This window comes from Citrus sinensis, chromosome 2, assembly GCF_022201045.2.
Source record: "Citrus sinensis cultivar Valencia sweet orange chromosome 2, DVS_A1.0, whole genome shotgun sequence".
Lineage (NCBI taxonomy): Eukaryota > Viridiplantae > Streptophyta > Magnoliopsida > Sapindales > Rutaceae > Citrus > Citrus sinensis.
In genome coordinates this window covers 7,218,701-7,237,952 of record NC_068557.1, presented here as the reverse complement: position 1 = coordinate 7,237,952, position 19,252 = coordinate 7,218,701, and the positions used below count along the sequence as shown (strand labels likewise).

Genomic DNA, 19,252 nt, shown 5'->3' with positions numbered 1-19,252 from the left:
AACCAAGTAGTTAGTGTAGGGACTGACTTCATTCCTTCCATTAAAGAAATCCAATAACCTTGCTGCCTACTTATTTATTTAACCAGGGGAGCACCATACATCTAAAATTTGTGTCTAAGTCAAAATTGTCTATGAAAGACTATAGTAGCAATTGGTACTTAAATACATATTTATAAAATTTAAGATACTTAATACATTGGAATGATATTTTCCATTTTTTAACTACACATATGAATGAACATCATATTAAAATTTGAGGTTGATTGCTCATATCTCGTCAAAAGGCTTGGTTACCTTTTATTAAGTTATTACATGTCTATTTTATATACGTGCATAATGTAAATAAGCAACTAGCTAATCTTTAAAAATAAATGTATTATTTACTTCACATATATAAAATCTTTATTAAATAGTATTAGCAATATGATGCTAGCTTGAAAAGCATCTAAGATATATCGGGTGACTCCAAAGGATTTGGTCCACTAGGTACGAGTCTATCAGTTCCTACAGCAGATGCATTAGGCATAACGGGTGGCTCCAAAGGATCTGGTCCACTGGGTACGAGTCTATCAGTTCCTACAGCAGATGCATTAGGTATATCCGGTGACTCCAAATGATTTGGTCCACCGGGTACGAGTCTATCAGTTCCTACAACAAATGCATTTGGTATATCGGGTGACTCCATGCCATTTGGTCCACTCGGTACGAGCCTATCAGTCCCTTTACCAAATGTGGACGGCTTATGATAATCCTTATTATAATGTTCTGCTGAGGGATCAAAAAACCCTAACTCATGCAAGAGACGATGATTGTCAATATTTTTTTGGGTAGCATGGTGGTTGAGAGGAATACGTGCCTGGCATGTACTGATTATTAGGAGTAAGGTAAACGCACTCAAGAAAATCATCGACAATATTGGGAGAATATTTGATGAATTTTTTGCCATGGTTATTATTAAAATAAGAAAAGATGGCTTTACAATCCGAGTTGCTTGCACATATATAGTGACAAGTTTTGCTATTTATAAATATAATACAAAACTAAAATGAAGCAAGTAACTAAATATTGTTTTTTTTTTTATCAATGAACAGAGATCTAGTAAGAAATATTGTTATTTGTTAATGGACATAAGATGTAACCAATCAAAACCCTTCCAAATTCAATGTTGTTGTAACAAAGATTTTTTCTTTGCTTTAATTCTCCCTGGTTGTTGCATGCCAAACTTGCACAAAGCTTTACAAAATTGCATATCAATACGATTTCACAAACTTTTCAAGGAGACTAGCTATTTGGTCCGGACATTTTTCTTTTGATAAAGAGCTATTAAAGTCTAAAAAAATAAAAACCAAAAACAACTTTACTTCCAAGCGAGAATTATAGTGTTAATTGAAAAATTTTGAATATTTTTCAGTTGATACTATAATTCCGGCTGGTGTAATGTTGTTTTTATCACCAATGTGTCAAATTCTTCTATTTGAATGTCAGTACGTTTTATCACCAATACTAATCGTATAAGCTCGGCTTTGCTGTCATTATTGAAATGCATTTATAACCAATTCATTCCATCAATTATATCAACATAGGATCAAAATAGCCTTTATTATAACTATCGTAACTTAACCTAGCAATGGTCACTACTTTAATATGATTGAATGACATGGATCATGATCTGGTTATGTAGCATGAAAATTTCATGCAATGTGATCTTAACTTTCTTATTTTCAACTGAGATAAATCCATATTGAAATTAGAGTATGAATAAACTAAATCTTTATTTTTGCAAAAAATAATTTTAAATATCTATAAACTGAAACAATTGAAAAATATATATGTCATAAAAGTACCTAAAATACAAACTCCCACTAAAATTGAATATCTTTTAATATACGACACTCATACGAGTAGTGTGCTCATGAAACATTTTCGGTGGTAATCCCTTAATAAGTGGAACTTGATGTCTATATGCTTCAAGCTCCTGTTGTTATTGGAACACAACATTGTTGATTTATTGTTACAAATACCTTAAGTGGTTTATAAATACCATTTATTATACATAGCCCTGTGACAAAATTCCCCAGTTATATTCTTTGATTGGATGTCTCATATCATGTTATGAACTCTATTGCCATAATAAAAGAGGCTACAAGAGACTATTTAGCATTCTTCTAGAAGATAGTGCCCCAGTTAGTAGATAAATGTAATCCTACGTGGATTTCATACTATTTGACATCCAACAAAATCAGAGGTAATATACCCAACGATCTTAAACTGATTTGACCTCTGATACGTGAACATATAGTCTTTTGTTCTCTATAAGTATCGTAAGACCTATTTAGCTGTTTTCTAATAATCTACTCTAGGATTGCTTGAATATCTGTCCAACTTTCCAGTAACGTATACAATATTTAGTTACATACAAACCTGAGCATACACCATACTTTTTATTGCTGATGTATAAAGAATTTTCTACATTTTCTTTTCCTTAGAATTATTCCTAGGGTATTGACTGAGACTAAACTTGTCTCTCTTAGCCACAAAAATATCATCTGGTTTGCAATCTTACATGTCACATTTCTTGAGAACTTTTTGATATAACTTTTTTATGATAATCCTAAAATACCCCAAGAGCGATCCAAGTGTATATGTATGCCTAATACAAAATAAGTATCATTAAGATCTTTCATCTTAATATCTGATAACTCTATGAAATGAGAGTTATTACGGCAATTCTAATTTAAATTAATACCACTTAGAGAGTAAATGATGTGTTTTTATTATATTTTGGTTATATTTTGCATGAACATCCATTTTAGTTGAGTCTTAATAAGTTTGCTTGATTTAAAGTAATTTGTGCTCAAAACATGTGCATAATTGTAGGTTTTCAAAAGTTCAGAATTCATGAAGGGATGCTAAGATATTATGCTAGCAAGAAGAAGAAAGAATATGGTCACAGAAGAAGTGAAACACAACCGGGAACAGGGCAGTGTTATAGCTTTTGCTGGAGCAATCATTGCTGCAGCAATCCTGGAGCACTAAGGAAGAAAACTTAGCACGGGTCAGCTGGAAAATTACAATCTGCAGTTTTCTAATTTAGCTCATGCACGCCCGAGGCTTTTGTTTACCCTAGTTTTGAGTTATAAAAAGAGGCGCGCACCACATAAAACAGCAGAAATGAATGAACATTGGAAAAATCGAGAGGAAGAGAAGAAAACAATCCGAATTCAAGGGAACCAATTCTGCATCAGTGAAGAATCCAACAGAGTTATTTGGATTCAATCTTCATCGTTCTCTACTTGTTCTTTTCCTTACTCTTTGATTGAACCGATGTATTTCATGATCAATATTTTGATGTTTGTTTTTCTCTTTCAGAATATTAACTAAATTTGCTTGTACTTGAGTGACAAACAATCTAATGGGTTATTGACTGTTCTTATGAGTTGCTATGCCATTGCTGTAGCATTTTACTCTAAGTAGCTATAATTATAACTGTTATTTTGGTTAACCACCCATTTAATAGTTCAAGTTAAGATAGAGCCGCAAAAGAGCATGTCTTAGTGGATATTATTAGAGTAATATTTTATCTTAATTTTAGTTTTCTGAATTAAGTTTATCTTGAATCCCATAAGGCCTATACGTGAAGGTAAGATTTGTGACAAACTAGACATAAGTACTAATCTTGTAGGGTGAAGAGAATAGAGATTCATAAAGTCATGCCGTAGGTAGAATAACAACTGGTCATTGCTAATATACTTAAGGGTGTGAGAATTTTAACATGTGACAGCTGAGGATGCAAAATAATTCTGCCCAGTATTGTAGCAATTGCTGTAACAACTGGTGTTAACTTGAGGAAAAGCAGTCAGTCCATAAAGAGAGTTTGATCATTCAACTACCTTACTCTCAATTGATTCTTCGACACATTTTATTTCATTACAGCATTGTCTTATTTTATTCTATCACAATTCTCAATTTCAATAGAACCAACTTTACATTTCTTAATTTCGGGATTAAGGTAGATTGCACTATTGTGATTGCTGTAACATTTCTAATAATATCAATCCATGTGGAGACGATCTTGAATATTCATCACTTTATTACTTGTTGTGTATAAGGTAAGTACTTAGGGTGATTATTATAATCAAATGCTATCGATTGTACACAACCAAGTGTTTACTTTGCAAACTGGAGTCAGGAATCTAATTTCTAATAATCTTAGGGTGCGTTTGCTTGATGAATTAGGGAATCAAAATCCAAAATCGGAATCATTGATAGTATTTACTTTGCAAACTGGAGTCAAGAATCATAATCAAAATCGGTGGGCCCACCCAAATTTAAGAATAAGAAATGAGATTGATTAAGGAAGGAGGTGGGAATCAATCTCTCATTCCTTACAGTCCCCATCTACCCTAATTAGTATTTCAATATTCCCAAATGCCCCCTTTAAATGAAAAATATAAAAACAAAAAAAAAGCTAAATCTTTAAGTCATGATGATGATGATGATAAAAGTAGTAATAGTAGTAGTAATAATATATTACTACTACTACTATTATTAATTAAAATAGATAATAATTCTACTAATGATAATAATAATAATAGTTATTAATGATAAAAATGTATTATAATTAATTAGCATATTAACGTTAATAATAATAATAATATTTTGAATAAATAATCACAATAATTAAAATACTAAATAATAATTATGACAATAGTTAATTAAAGATCTTTTAGTAATTTGAATCAATCTAACTCATTTTGATTCTGATTCTTATAGTTCAAATAAATAATTTATTCTGATTCTCATTTCACATTCCAATTCCAGCCCATTCTCATTTCTACCCATTTTAATTCCAATCCATTCTGATTCTTATTTAGTAAACGCACCACTGGTGTCGTGCAATAAGCCTATATTTAAGGGTGGGCAAAATATCAGACCCAACCTAATCCGATCTGATCCGATTAAAAAAAAATCGGGTTTAGATCAGATCGGATTGAGGGCTATATTCGATCGAATGCAATATTACCAACCCGATCGGATCGTGGTCGGATCGGGTCAAACTCGATCCGATCTAAAAAATCGATCAGGTTGGCTTAAAAAAAAAGGAAAACACTTAACACACACACACACACACACAAAAATTACAATTCACTCGAACACACACCACACTATATGCACACAAATCACAATTCACACAAACAAATACTACAATATCCACACATGTATACACACCACACGACACACCTACCACATACAAAGAGCAATTGCAGCCTCCTTCACTGACTCACCCTCAAGCCTTAACCTCAAGTCAACTCTTAACACTTAACTGTCTCAATAAAAGAGCAAAACACACACACTCACATAGATGCAATGTAGCCACCGTCGATCATCATTTGCAAAAGCGGCCACTAGATCTGATGCTCCGTGCTTGCACAATCACTAATTCCCTTTAAGTCCAAGATCCACTCCATCCCAGCAACTTGAATTGTCCAACCCCGCAAGATGAATTTTTTCCTTTGAAATTTTGATGGTATATACTAACTTTAATGTAAATTGCTAAAGTTTATTTATGCTCAACAGTTGTTTAAGCTTCGGGGAATATTTGTTCATATTATTATATATGTTTTTTTAAATTTTTTTTCAAAAGACAGTGGGTTTACAATTAACATTATGTTTTTCTTTCGACTAATTAACGGATCTATATTTTTTGAATTTGTAACATCCAACTTAAATGTTAATCCAAGGAATATTTTCAATCACTTATATTGTTAAATTTTTTGTTATATATGAATTGAAATTAAGTATTATGTTCTAATCCAAACCCGATCCGAACCGAATTCAACTTGATTTTTTAACCCGATTCGAATATATTTGGATCAGATCGAATCAGGTTATAAGTTCGAGTTCGGATGAAATTTTGCTTAATCTGATTATCCCAAAACCCGATTGGACTGATCCGAATCCGATTTTGCCTAGCCCTACCTATATCATTGCTGGCAAGCAAAATGTCATTGACATGTAAAACTAGAAAAATATTATTACTCCCAACGAACGTGTGGTATTTGCAATCATCTACTTTATTTATCTCAAAACTAAAAGAGATGATCACTTGATAAAACTTGAAATACCATTACTGAGGTGGTTGCTTGAGCCCAAGATGGATTTCTTAACTTTGCAAACCATACTTTTTAGATTTCCAGACACAATATTTTGGCAACACTATATAGATTGTCCCATCAATGTTACTATTAAGAAACATTGTCTTCACATCCATCTGATGTAACTTAAGATTGAAACGCATCACCAATGTTATTATGATACTGAAAAAGTCTTTCAGAAAAACCAGAGAAAATATTTTTTTATAATCGATGCCTCGTTTTTGTATAATGCCCTTTGCGATAAGATGTGCCTTATACCTCTTTACATCACCTTTAAAATCTTTCTTGGTCTTAAATATCCATTTGCAATTGATAGGTTTCACACTTTCTGGTAATAGGACAATATCACATATGTCATTGTCCTTTTATAGATTTTATCTCCTCATTCATGGCATTAATCCACTTCTGAGAGTCAAAACTTTACGTGGCTTGACAGAAATTAATTAGATCATCTTCCATTACTCTAATGTCGACCTCATTTTCTTGGAGAAATTTTCTTAGAAAAATACAATGTAGTCATTTGGTATTAAAATTCTCATTTTCTCTAATAGATCTCCTTAATAGCATAAGTTTTTCGGTGCTACAATTTATTCTTCACGAGTAATTTTCTATATGGAGGGTTCTCCAAGATCATCTTGACCTGTTGTGTCTTGAACAAGCGCAATAATAAAATCTCGATCAATGCTAATAACACCCATGGGAATATCAGCATATTCTTCTTTAAAGACAATGTCTGTAATTATATTTCCCTCAATAAACTCAACATCCTTAAAGAGTCGAGCATTTCCCAACTCAAAAATTGGCTTAATAGTGGGGTAATAAAACTTGTACCCCTTATATCTTTCTGAGTATCTAATAAAATAGTAATTTACCATCCTTTAGTCCAATTTTTTTTTTAATTAGGCCTATAAGGTATTGCTTTAGCTAGATATCCTAAAACATGAATATGCTTTAGACTAGATTTCTTGCATGTCCAAAGTATGTAATAGGTCTTGACAGTTGCTTTAATTGGAACTCTATTAAGGATATATGCTGTAATCTTAAGTGCTTCTCCCCACAGTGATTATGGTAAAAGTGAATGACAAATCATACTCTTTACTATGTCTTTAAGCGTGTTGTTTCGTTTTTCTGCAACACCATTCATAGTGAGTGAACGCAACATAGTGTACTGCGAGACGATACTACATTCTTTTAGGAACTTAGCAAATGGCTCGGGATGCTAGTCACCTGAACCGTCATATCTACCATAGTACTCATCATCACAATTATAGTTGATGCTTTTGATTCTTTTGCTGAATTGGTCATCAACTCCAGTTTTAAATTTTTTAACACATCCAACGACTGTGACTTTTTATAGAGGAGATAAATGTAGCCACATCGAGACAAACATCTATGAATGTCATAAAATATTATTGACCATTTTAAGCTACTGTAAAAATGGCTCATATATATCTTCATGTATGAGCTTTAAGATCTCTGATGTTCTGTTGGCTTCAAATATCATTTTATTGGTTTGTTTTCCTTTTATAAAGTTAACACAAATATCAAAATTTGTAAAATTTAAGGAGTTGAGAATTTCATCTGACATGAGTCTCTTAATTCTCTATCTGGAGATATGATCCAATCTCTTGTACTATTGATTAACACTTAAAAGTGTACATGTAATAAGGATAAAATTATTAGTTTTTCACTTAAAGTATTGATTAAGGAGTTGAGAATTTCATCTAACATGAGTCTCTTAATTCTCTGTTTGGAGATATGATCCAATCTCTTGTACTATTGATTAACACTTAAAAGTGTACATGTAATAAGGATAAAATTATTAGTTTTTCACTTAAACTATTAATTAATGTGCTTATTATTCTTAAATTATCTTCACACTCCCCAAATATATTTTTATGTTAAATTAATTAACATGTTATTTTTATCTTGTAAATCTTTTTAGAAATAAAGATGGAATTGGAATTGAAAGCGGGAACAAAAAAGAACTGTTAGAGCACAATTGAGGAGATGTAATTAATAAAATAAAATAATAATTAAAAAAATGGTGAGCAACCATGCTCGTGATGGTCAAGTGGCCATCTTGCCACCCGACCATCACACCTCTCAATGTATATATATATTATAAAAATAAAATAAAATAAATATTAAAAAATAAAAAAGAGGATGGATCTCTTGCCTATAAAAGGCAAAGGGATGCAAGCGGGAGGGGGAGCCGGGAGAGAACAGAGTGAAGCTGAGGAAATCTTTTTTCTTTTCTTGTTTTCTAGTGTAATCAATTTCATTATAATATATTTCAAAAGTTTGTAAAATAAGAAAGAGTGTTTTGTTTTCTTTCAATATAAGCGGCTAATTTTACTAAACTGAGGTGAAGGGTGAAGCTCAAGATTTCAAATTATAAAATTAATTACTTTCTCAAGTAAGTTTTAAGTTTATTCTATTCTTTTTTTGTTATTTTTATGTCATGTTAATTTATAGATTTCCTTGGATTTGTATAGTATTTTGACATAATGTCGACATATTAATATAGTTGTGACACATTAGGTACTTGATTTCATATTTATCTACACACATAGTTAATTAAAAATTAAATGACATAATTATTAACTAGTAAAAGTGAGGGAAAATATAAAAATGAGAAAGTATTTAAACTATAGTTTGAAAACTGAGAGTGGATATCATAACCTTAGCATATTTTTAAATTGATTCCTAGTGATTTCTTTTCCTGCAATTAATTTTCTTTATTTAATAAATTGGCTATTAGATTTTAAATTCTTTGTGGTTCGACCCCGGACTCACCGGGTTATATTATAACTAGATACTCTTATACTTAGGAGTAATAACAATTTTGAGTTGTGTCAGCTATAATGCAGCCGAATTCTCAGCGATTAACTTTCTCTTTATACCTCATGTACTTAATTGCAATGATTCATTAAATGAAATAATTGTATCAATCAAATAAAGATTATCATGACCTGATAAAGAATTAGAACTAACTAATTCTGAATCATAAAATAAACTGAATTTTCCATTCCAAAATGAACAAAAAATCCTGATTTGTCCAAAGTAGAAATAGAAATCAAATTACATCTAAAAGACGAAACAATAAATATTTCATCAAGATTCAAATAAAATTCAATTTATAATAATAATTTAAAATTTTCAATTGTACAGCCTCAACCTTCTTGCCATTGCCCATAAAGATGTATCTGTCACCACCACTAGGCTTCCATCTATTCAGGCAACCCTCTTTTGGCATATCATACATGATAGTTGGTGCAATGCTTCTCTTATGCCCTTCAGCTCCATAAAAGAAATAAATAGTACTTTTTGGATGTTTCTTTTGTTGCTTCTTTTGAAATGATGTATTTACAGCTTCTTTATCTTTCTTTCTTTTCATGCCTTTGCCCTTGCCTTTAGAGGTAAAGGCTAGGTGAGCACTTTTTGTTTTATCTTTCTTCAGTCTTTTCTCTTCCTGAATACAATGTGATATGAGCTCATTCAAAGACAAAGTCTCTTTTTGACAGTTGTAGCTCACCTTAAGCTGCTTAAACTATGTTGGTAAGGTTATAAAAAACAAATGCACTAGTAAGTCCTCAGAAAGTTCAAACTTAAGTGCTTTCAACTTAGAAGTAAGATAAGACATCTCCATGATGTACTCTTTAATATTGCCTTTGCCCGTTAAACTCATTGAAATTAGACTCTTCAAGAGCGTACATGTTTCAGCCTTTTTGTTTTTTACAAATCCATTTTTAATGTCCGTAAGGAACCTCTTAGCCGTAATTATCTTTTCAGTTATTGAGCTCGTAAATGCTTTTGGAATGGCCTTTTTCATGATCATCATATACATGTGATTTGATTTCTCCCACATTTCTAAATTTTATTTTGTCATCAGAAGTAATCTCATCTATAAGAGATGAGGGACAATCAACCTTTAACATAAGGTTAAGATCAATGACTGCAAAAATTGTTAAGTGATTTTCTTACCATGATTTGAAATTAGAGCCATTTAGCATAAGAATAGAATTAATGTCGGTGATAATATTAGTAGGAGTCATCACTGAATAAAGAATAACAAATAAATAAAACAAGCATATATAAGTCTCAAAACAAAAATAAATTCAAATAAAGATAAACCCCATCTAGGGTTGGCAAATATGAGCTTGGGCCTAGGCTTGGATAGCCCTATGCTTTTCCATTAAATATTAAGTCATTTTTAATAAAGTAAAAAAAATTAAATTAAAGATAATTTTTCAATACATAATAGAATAATAGCCTAATACACAAAATATTAGTAACACAACATAATAAATCACAAATACTAATATAAGAAAACATATTAATTTAATATTTGAGTTTTTTCTTTTTTATTTATAAATAAAAAAGTTTAGGCTCTTTTTTCCTAGACCCTTATCTAAGCCCAATCTGTCAGACTTTGAATTTCTTGACCCATATCCAGGCCCATCCTATGTGGGCCAGGTTTTAGGCCCGCGGGCCTCAGTTGGGCCAATCTAAGCTTTTTTGCCAACCCTAACCCCATTTCAAGAGACTAGACACTCCATTAGCATTTCATCTTTGGATAAAATATTAACTTGTAATTGATATCTTGGTGGAGTAATCAAACAATGATAATAAATATATGTCAAATAATAAATCTACCTTTGGGTTGATTTATTATTGTCTTATAAAACAGAATAATTATCACGTGTTTATTATAATAAGTGCACATACAATTTTGTCAGAAATTTATTCACACGACCATTTATGTTCTAAACAAATTAATTTGCACAAGAAATGTCACTTTAGCGACATGTTGTTTCGATTAAGTTATATATATATATATATATATATATATATATATATATATAAACATACCAATATTTGAATTTAAATTTGTACCGATGGTCAACTATTGACCAATCAACCATTGATGGGGTTAGGAGTGGACCGAGTCTTGTCAAACTGACCTAGATCCTAAACTAGCAGCAACCCCACTATTTTTTATATCCTACTTTTTTTTGGGTTTTATCTTCATGCGACTTTACTTGATGGCTGCCGCTTCTAGCTGATCTGCCGTGGCTTGCTGCCTTGTCCCAGTCTAAAATCACTAGCTACCATTTTTTTGGTATATGGCACAGCTGGTTGTTTTTGTCTACCGTCGCGTGCAGCGGTAGCTATTTTCTTTCGTCACGAGTTGGGCAACCTAGGCCAATGATAATGTCGCTGGTGGTGGCAGTGGCTGCCAATGGCATAAACCCCTTTTATAAAAAAAAAATTTGAATTTCAAAAAATATTTTATTTAATAACATAAAACAACCACCAATTGTTCTCAGTTATTCAACATAAAGAGGCTCTAACACCACTTGCTAGAATAATAAACTTTTAGTGAAAACCATCACATAAATTCTAGGAACATAGATGCGGTATCACTAAGAATTAATTATTAAATATGTCGAAGCATACTTGAATCTATCATGTTTTATTACTCTTTAAAATTGTGTGGTTAGCCTTCTAGATAAACATATTATCCTAGAGAATCCTTTAACTTTCTCTATGTACTCTCTCTGAAAATGGATGTCAGAAAAGAATCGAATGTTACATGTGACACGTGGACTATAATCACTTATATAAATAACTTTTTATATTGTCTTTAGGTATTCCCATCGCAACCTATCATAGGAATATAAATTGGGAAATTATCAGTCATATACCCTTAAATGACACCAGTATTAAACGTGCTACAACACTTTTCAAGTGTATCACTCGTATACCCTAAGTTGACAAAACACTTCTGCCGTCCACCAATCTGTTAACTGCCGTTTGCGAGCGCTGACATCATAAGGGTAATCTAGTCTTTTTTAAAAAATGACATGTCATCCTATTTACCTAGTACAAAACGACATGTCATCCTATTTACCTAGTACAAAAGACATGTCATATGATATATTTTGATAAAAATGACATGTCATCCCATTTATCGGATAATTGTTAATAATTGCTAAAGAAAAGAAGTTACTTTACAACCGAACCTACTCCTCCAAAATTTAACCTAAATTATTGAAGATCTACTCCTCCAACCTCCAACTTGAATTTTTTATGGTATAATATGTATAATTGTAAATAATATGTTGTTAATCATTTTTTATGATATAAGATGGATATTTTTTATGGATAATTGTTAATAATATGTACCATTAATAATTCATATTTTTAAATAAAAAAAATGTATTGTTAATTACAAAATAAAAAAAATTGTATATTGAAAACTTACATTAATTTTCAAGGCAAATTTGTCTTTTTACCTCATTTTGAGTTTAAAGGGTAAAATAGTCATTTTGCTCAAATTCTGTTAAGTTCTTAACGGTAGTAAACGAAAAGGTGGACGCCAGAACTCTTTTGTCAACTTAGGGTATACGAGTGATATAAGCGAAAAGTGTTGTAACACATTTGATACTGGTGTCATTTAAGGGTATATGGCTGATAATTTCCTATATAAATTATCCTTAAGTATCTACACATTAAGGCCCACACCGTATCGGATATATTAAATCTCAAATTACTGAAAACTTAATAGATAACTTTTAATTGGACTTAAACTTAAATGACAACTAGAAAATAGAACCGCGTTTCACGCGGCTTTGAAAAAATAATTTAGTATTATCTTTTTTTCTTACTTTACACTTGATGAAACTGATAAAAAAATATGAATTGATTTTTTTTTAAGATGAGGCAGCCTTATAAAAAATAAAAAATAAAAGCTATTAGCTAGCAATACAAATAAAGAAGAAATGCAAGATAAAGAATAAAATGAGAGAATATATTATATGAGTGATTTTATTCATTCCAATTGTGTGTGTACAAAACAAAAAGATGAGCTATCCTTTTATAGTTACATAATCACTCCATGAAATTAATGAAAAATTATGAATCATAATTCCTTGTGAGATAGTGGGAGTTATAGGGAAGGTAAAGGTTGCTAATGGGAGATAGTGAAGAGATTAAGAGATATATGTTATGAACATCTACATTTATTTTAATAAATTCATAACACTCCCCCTTGGATGTTTATTACAAAGAATATGCTTCATTAAAATCTTTACATAATTGTTATTGTGTAATAACAATCAAATTAATTATGAGAAGATGAAAAGCCAAATTTAAAAGAAAATTTCTCTATTTATTAGATAATAGAGAATATACAAAGATGAGAAATGATGATGCCACATCACCTCTTCAAGTCCAAGCTTTATATATATATATAGATAGATAGATAGATTCGAAACACCCAATTATTCACATATAAGTCTAACGTTGAATTAATGATCAAACAACATTGGATTAAGGATGTAACACTGAATATTAAAGCCCACATTTATTCTTTCCTAGTTAAATTCTAATATTACGTTATAACAGCGGACTTGTTCGACCAGCTTGGCAAAGCGCGGTACTTCACCAAACTTGACTTGCGCTCCGGGTATTATCAAGTGCGCATCGCCAAGGGAGATGAACCGAAGACAGCGTGCACAACAAGGTACGGGTCTTTCGAATTCCTTGTGATGCCTTTTGGCCTTACTAATGCACCCTCGTGGCACTCCTTGATTACTTCCTTCCGCAAGTTTCCCCACCTTGGCACGAACAGCCGATCTCCCTTGGTGAGGAGGATGCCTTCCTCTTGCCAAAACCGCCTTGTCTTTCCCTCGAGCACCTTCTCCAGCAAATCCTTTGCTAAGTATTGATGAGCTATTAAAAAAAAAAAAATAGAACACTTAGTGTCAAAAATTAGATATTAATAATATTAGGGGCCTAAGGGTTATCCTCCCTTTCTAAAGCTTCCAAATTAATGACAAAATTTTGAACGTCAGTTGAAGAGATGTAGGATTCACGACCACCCCATGAAATTTAGACTCGTGTATTCGCGTTTTTATATGGAGTGAGTGAGTTTATTTTATAGTTGTTCTGCTTTTGCTACCCTGCTGAGTCATGAAGTGTTGGACAAATCCTGACGTTGAAGAAAAGCCGTAATCACTAAAAAGAAAAAATAAAAAGATAAAAAAAGGAGAGAGAGTATTCATTTTATTGCCATGCAACTCCAGCTATTACAAGTTCGTTCTCCTAAACGCAAACAAGTCCTTCAATTCTCTCATACATGCAAATTTGCCTGCGATAAAAATGCGATAATATTTCAGCTTTTACCATGCATGCCTGTAAACAAACATGCATAACGAATTAGCTGATCTTCAAATATATAAATAATCATTAATGATGCTGAGGATCTGGTCCTCCCGGTGAGACTCTGTCAGACTCTCTATGAATCGTACTGGAAAGCCTCTGATAATGCTTAAGTTTTGTGAGATCAAACCCTAGCTCACGCAGCAGAAGTTGGCTATCAATATTGCTTTGCATGGCATTGGCCTGCTGTTCATCATGAAGAATACGTGCCTGAAAACTCATGAAAAGCAAAGAAAAAACGATAAAGAAAAGCATCAACATTGGGGCAATATTTGATGATTTACCCATGATAACTAATAAATAAGGCTATTTATGCAGTACTACTGAGGAGGAAGATGGCTTATAACTATCAATCAGTTCCTTGAGATATATTTCAATGGAAGATGATGCAAATAACTTGCATATATATAATATAACAAGCATTCTTTTTCACATAACAATAACCCGAAAAAAAAAGTATAAATTGTTATTTCTCAGTGGAGAGAACATGTTGACCGACAGAACCCTCCCAAATTAGATTCTGTACACTCAGCACCGCCGCAGAGTTTTTTTTTTTTTTTTTGGTTTGTTGGGGTGGGGTGTGTTTTTATGATATAGGATATGTATATCATGTCTGCAAAGATTCTCCCTCCATAAGAGTATGGAGTTGCCTTCATATCTCAATTTTAAATTTTTATCTATTGTGTTTTTATAATGGTATTTCATAATTATAACAATCATGCATGATCAGCAACATAAATTTCAATAAACATCTCTGGATATGTCTCTAGAATAATTCTCAACTGCCAAGGGTTTTGATTTGTCACTTTTCAACGTCTGAATCATATGGTTATAGTCTCCACATGGGTTTGTAGTTGGATGAGTCAATCCACATTCTTATGGAAAAGAAGAGAAGAATATCCAAACAATATAGTTTTTTTTTTTAAGTTTCTTTTGGGTTGGAAATATTAATTAATACCTTTTTTTTAAACCAAACAGATATGTGCCAAATTGATTTTCCCAATAACATTTAGCCGACTTTCATTACTTTAGTATGAATCAGTTTATTAAGAATGGTTTGTTTCTTGTGGCTGATAATGGAAGAGGATTAAATAAAAAAGTTAGGAAATCTGATGACAAAGACATCTTCAAATGTTTTTTGTTCATAGATTCTTGAGTTGCTTATATTCTTTCAGCTCATGATGAATCATGAAGTGGTCGACAGAGAGCAGTGTAATTTTTTCTTTGTTTTTGACCGAAAATGATAAGCAAAGTGGCCAAGTAATAAGAAGCTTATTGGAAGTCCTATGCAAAGTCTACTAAAAGTTGACCAAGTCCTATCGCAGGTGGCTATCCTATCTGATCCAATAAGTAGTTGCATTGCAAATGGACAGATTTACTTTTTGATAATGAAGAGAACCAATTCGCTTTTAAATTTTTGTTCCTTTATTTTTTTTCCCTCTTTTATTCTTTTGTTTCTATCGCTAAAGCCAGACTCATATAAAATAGCTAAACAGAGAGCTTGTAATATGTATATATGTATTGTATATATCCCTTTTGATCATCAAGCTTAACGGGGCGCCACCATACCTGGTTTTGTTTCACCAAAAAAGTAAAAAAAAATAAAAATACACACACACACACATTAGTTTAATGACAAATAACAAGATATTTTATAATGCTGCTGGCGGCGGGCAATTTCTGTCATTCTGACAATGAATGGATCCATGGATGAACTTTGTTGCAGCAATTTTTTAATAGTGAAGAAGTCGTGGCTCCACGCAGGACATTTATCCAGAGTTGATCTAGTCAGATTCATGTTGAAATAAAATAAGAAACGGATAAGAAAGAAACAACATTAACAATAATAATGTTGGGAATGTAAATTATTGTAACAATTTCTTTTAACAAACTGATATGTCAAAACACAATGTTTTTCATTTCCGTTTTTTAAAATGAAAAATATAAAGTCGAACATCAAATTGATGTGTCAATATACTATATTTTTTGAATGAATTTTTTTGTATTATTGAGGTCCTATTTAGTATTGAGATTACAATACTAAATTATTTGGTGAATACTTGTTGTACAATTTGAAAGTTAAAATAATTTGATCTCACACTTGTATGATTAAAAAAATTTACTTTCTTTGTCAAAATTATTATTTAAAAATCATATTTACTGTGCATTATCATTTTTTATTTCATAGTTATTGTTTCTTTAAAAATAAATATAGTTTAAAAGTTATAACACTTCAATACTAATTAGACCTGAATTTTCTAGTTGGGCAGTGGACACATTAGTGATTTGAGGTGGGTTGTTTTGGGAACATTTCACCCTTTAGCAACATTACCTAGAAAAAGAAGAGACAAAAGCCAATCTTGCTTAAATTTTTATCATAGCAATCTTTACCATTAACCCTGTTGGATTAATTCTTGTGTTCAATATTTTGAAATTCTAATATTTTGGTTCTTTGTCTCTTGCTCCCTTCTTAGGGTTCAAATTCTTCCCTTTTCAATTGTTCATTATGTCAATATATTTATATCAAAATTATTGTAAATCTCAATTTACCTTTATATTGTAAAGAAGATTAAACAAAAATTAACTCACCCCCATTTTTTTTTATAATCTTTTGAACAAAATGAGGGTAAGTTAAAGTTTACAAAAGTTTGAAGTATTTTGAAAATGATCATTTTACATTCAGAATAATTTGACACACACACACATACACACAAAGAGAGAAATTTTTCAATTAGTGTTATGACGTTTTGATAAAGTGCGAAAAAATCATTACGCCATACAGTATAATACATAAAAATGTGGAACTCTCGTTAGAAACTTTGTATATATACTGATTTGAAACTTTATTAAGGAAAAATTTGTAATCATTCCCACGTTCTGCTGTTGATAATAATATCAAAAGCTACTGATTTCTGCACATCTAGGAGTTGGAATACAGATCTTAAACCCAAAATTGTAGAATATGACCATCAGTTTTTAAATCCTGGAAAAAATCATGACGTGCTTCATCACAAAATACCATAATTCTAACGTTAAAATTGAAAGTAGAATTTTTTTATTTAATATATACCAATACAAGTCAGTCAGGACATGCCTAGATGAAGGCTAGCTAGTTAAAAACTTTTATCCCAAGAAATGAAGGGTCTACTCTTAAATGAGTAGAAATTTCTACTGTTACCACACATATAAGTAAAACTCGAACCCTCAACCTAAAAAAAAAAAAAAACTTGAACCCTCGATCTCAATGATGAGATGAAAATGTGTTGCCGTTAGCTGCCGAAGAAGGAAACAAAATTACCCTGGGCCTAGCTAATGCATGAGCAAGATCGCAGGGTAGCCTTCAAAACCAAAACTATGTTAAAAATATCTTTGTCTGGACAAATAAACCGGCTGTTAGGAAGATCTTTTCGTCCGTTTCAAATATGAAATTTGTTTCAGGCATATATAATCCTGGAATGACTTAAGAATTCTTCCAATTTTCTGATTGAAAAATCCATCTGAAGCAGCATATCCATTCTTCTCTCGGAGATTACTCAGATCTTGATATATATTCTTAATCAGGTGATCGATTTAATGTGAGAATTAAACAAGATCTGTGATTGTATTAATTGTTGAATTATAATGTTCAACGTATATAATTAACTAAGCTTCTTTTGCCGACCATATTGTCGTGCACAAGTGCCTCTTTGACACGCAGTTCGTTACTTTCCATATAATAGAGTGAGAAATCATCCTCATAGATTCAATTATTCATTTGTCCAAACCCTTTGATTGACCCCATAAAAAGGGAAAGAAGACAGAAAAAAATACACAACAAAACATTGTCAGAAAAAAAAAAAAGAAAGAAAGAAACCTCCTGTTCTAAGATTAGGGCATGATATACAATTAAACCCTAGCCACTTTTAGTGAGTCTACTGGTCCATTGTATGAATCCTCGATCTCATACTTTTTAAGTTTGTTCGTCATTAAACTATCATTCAGATTAATAATTTTTAAGCTGTTTTTCTCCAGAAGATGGTTCATCTGCTTTAGTTGCGTTCAACATGTCCTTCTCAGACTTAAACATCAGGAATTATTTATCCAGAAGGCTTTTACAGTCGTAAAAGTTTTGGAGTGATAAGAGAAAACAAACAAGCTTTTTCATTTTATAATATATTTTTAACCCAAAAAAAAATATAAGAAAAAGCAACATAATACAACAGAAATTGATCGGTAGCATTTGTTCGAAACAACCTCATGAGTGGAGCAATGCTTAAGGCATTGTCGGAGAATATCAGTTATGATTGGGATCTGGTCCTCCAGGTGACACTCTCCTGGTTCCTGAATCAAAGATGGATTCGTGTCGAAAGTACTCCAGTTTGTACTTGTCATAGCCTAAATCATTCAAAAGAAGGCGACTGTCGATCCTCGTCTGTTTAAGGGATCTTGCCTCTGACCTCAGGATAAGTAGTAGTATCAGCAAGACAACAAAGAATAGCATCAAAACTCGACTAGCAGTTTGAGAAGCCATCCAATGCTACAAAAGATGATTTCTAAAGGGAGATTATTAGCTAAGGTCTGAAACAAACCTATTAGTTTTGACAATCAGCTCCTTAGATGAATGAAGTTCGCTAATGAACCATCCTATTTATACTTGAAGGCAGTGGCGGACCTACAGCTGTAGCCCGGTCTAGTCCAGAAAAAATCATTGAAACCCTTTGTCTTTTGATTAATCTTAATAAGAATAGAATTTTTATTTTATTTTTATACAAGTCCCCAATTCAGTTACAATTATGTTTTCATCAAATTTCATAAAATAATAGAGTTTTTATTTTATTTTCAAATATGTCCTTAATTCAATTATATTTTTTTTCCAACTGAAATTAATG

The 19,252-nt window shown here is 31.7% G+C and overlaps 1 protein-coding gene across 1 annotated transcript; it reads right to left on the bottom strand.

Annotated features, from left to right (window-relative positions):
- Window positions 1-14,298: 14,298 nt before the first annotated feature.
- LOC102624834 (CLAVATA3/ESR (CLE)-related protein 5-like) lies at window positions 14,299-14,727 on the bottom strand. The gene has a single exon (XM_006469018.3). The coding sequence runs from the start codon at window positions 14,670-14,672 to the stop codon at window positions 14,412-14,414; it is 261 nt and encodes an 86-aa protein (XP_006469081.2). The 5' UTR covers window positions 14,673-14,727; the 3' UTR covers window positions 14,299-14,411.
- Between the last annotated feature and the right edge of the window lie 4,525 nt (window positions 14,728-19,252).

What these genes read in the sequence shown, in the direction of transcription:
- LOC102624834 (XM_006469018.3), bottom strand. Translation starts at nt 14,672, where the DNA reads ATGGGTAAATCATCAAATATTGCCCCAATGTTGATGCTTTTCTTTATC.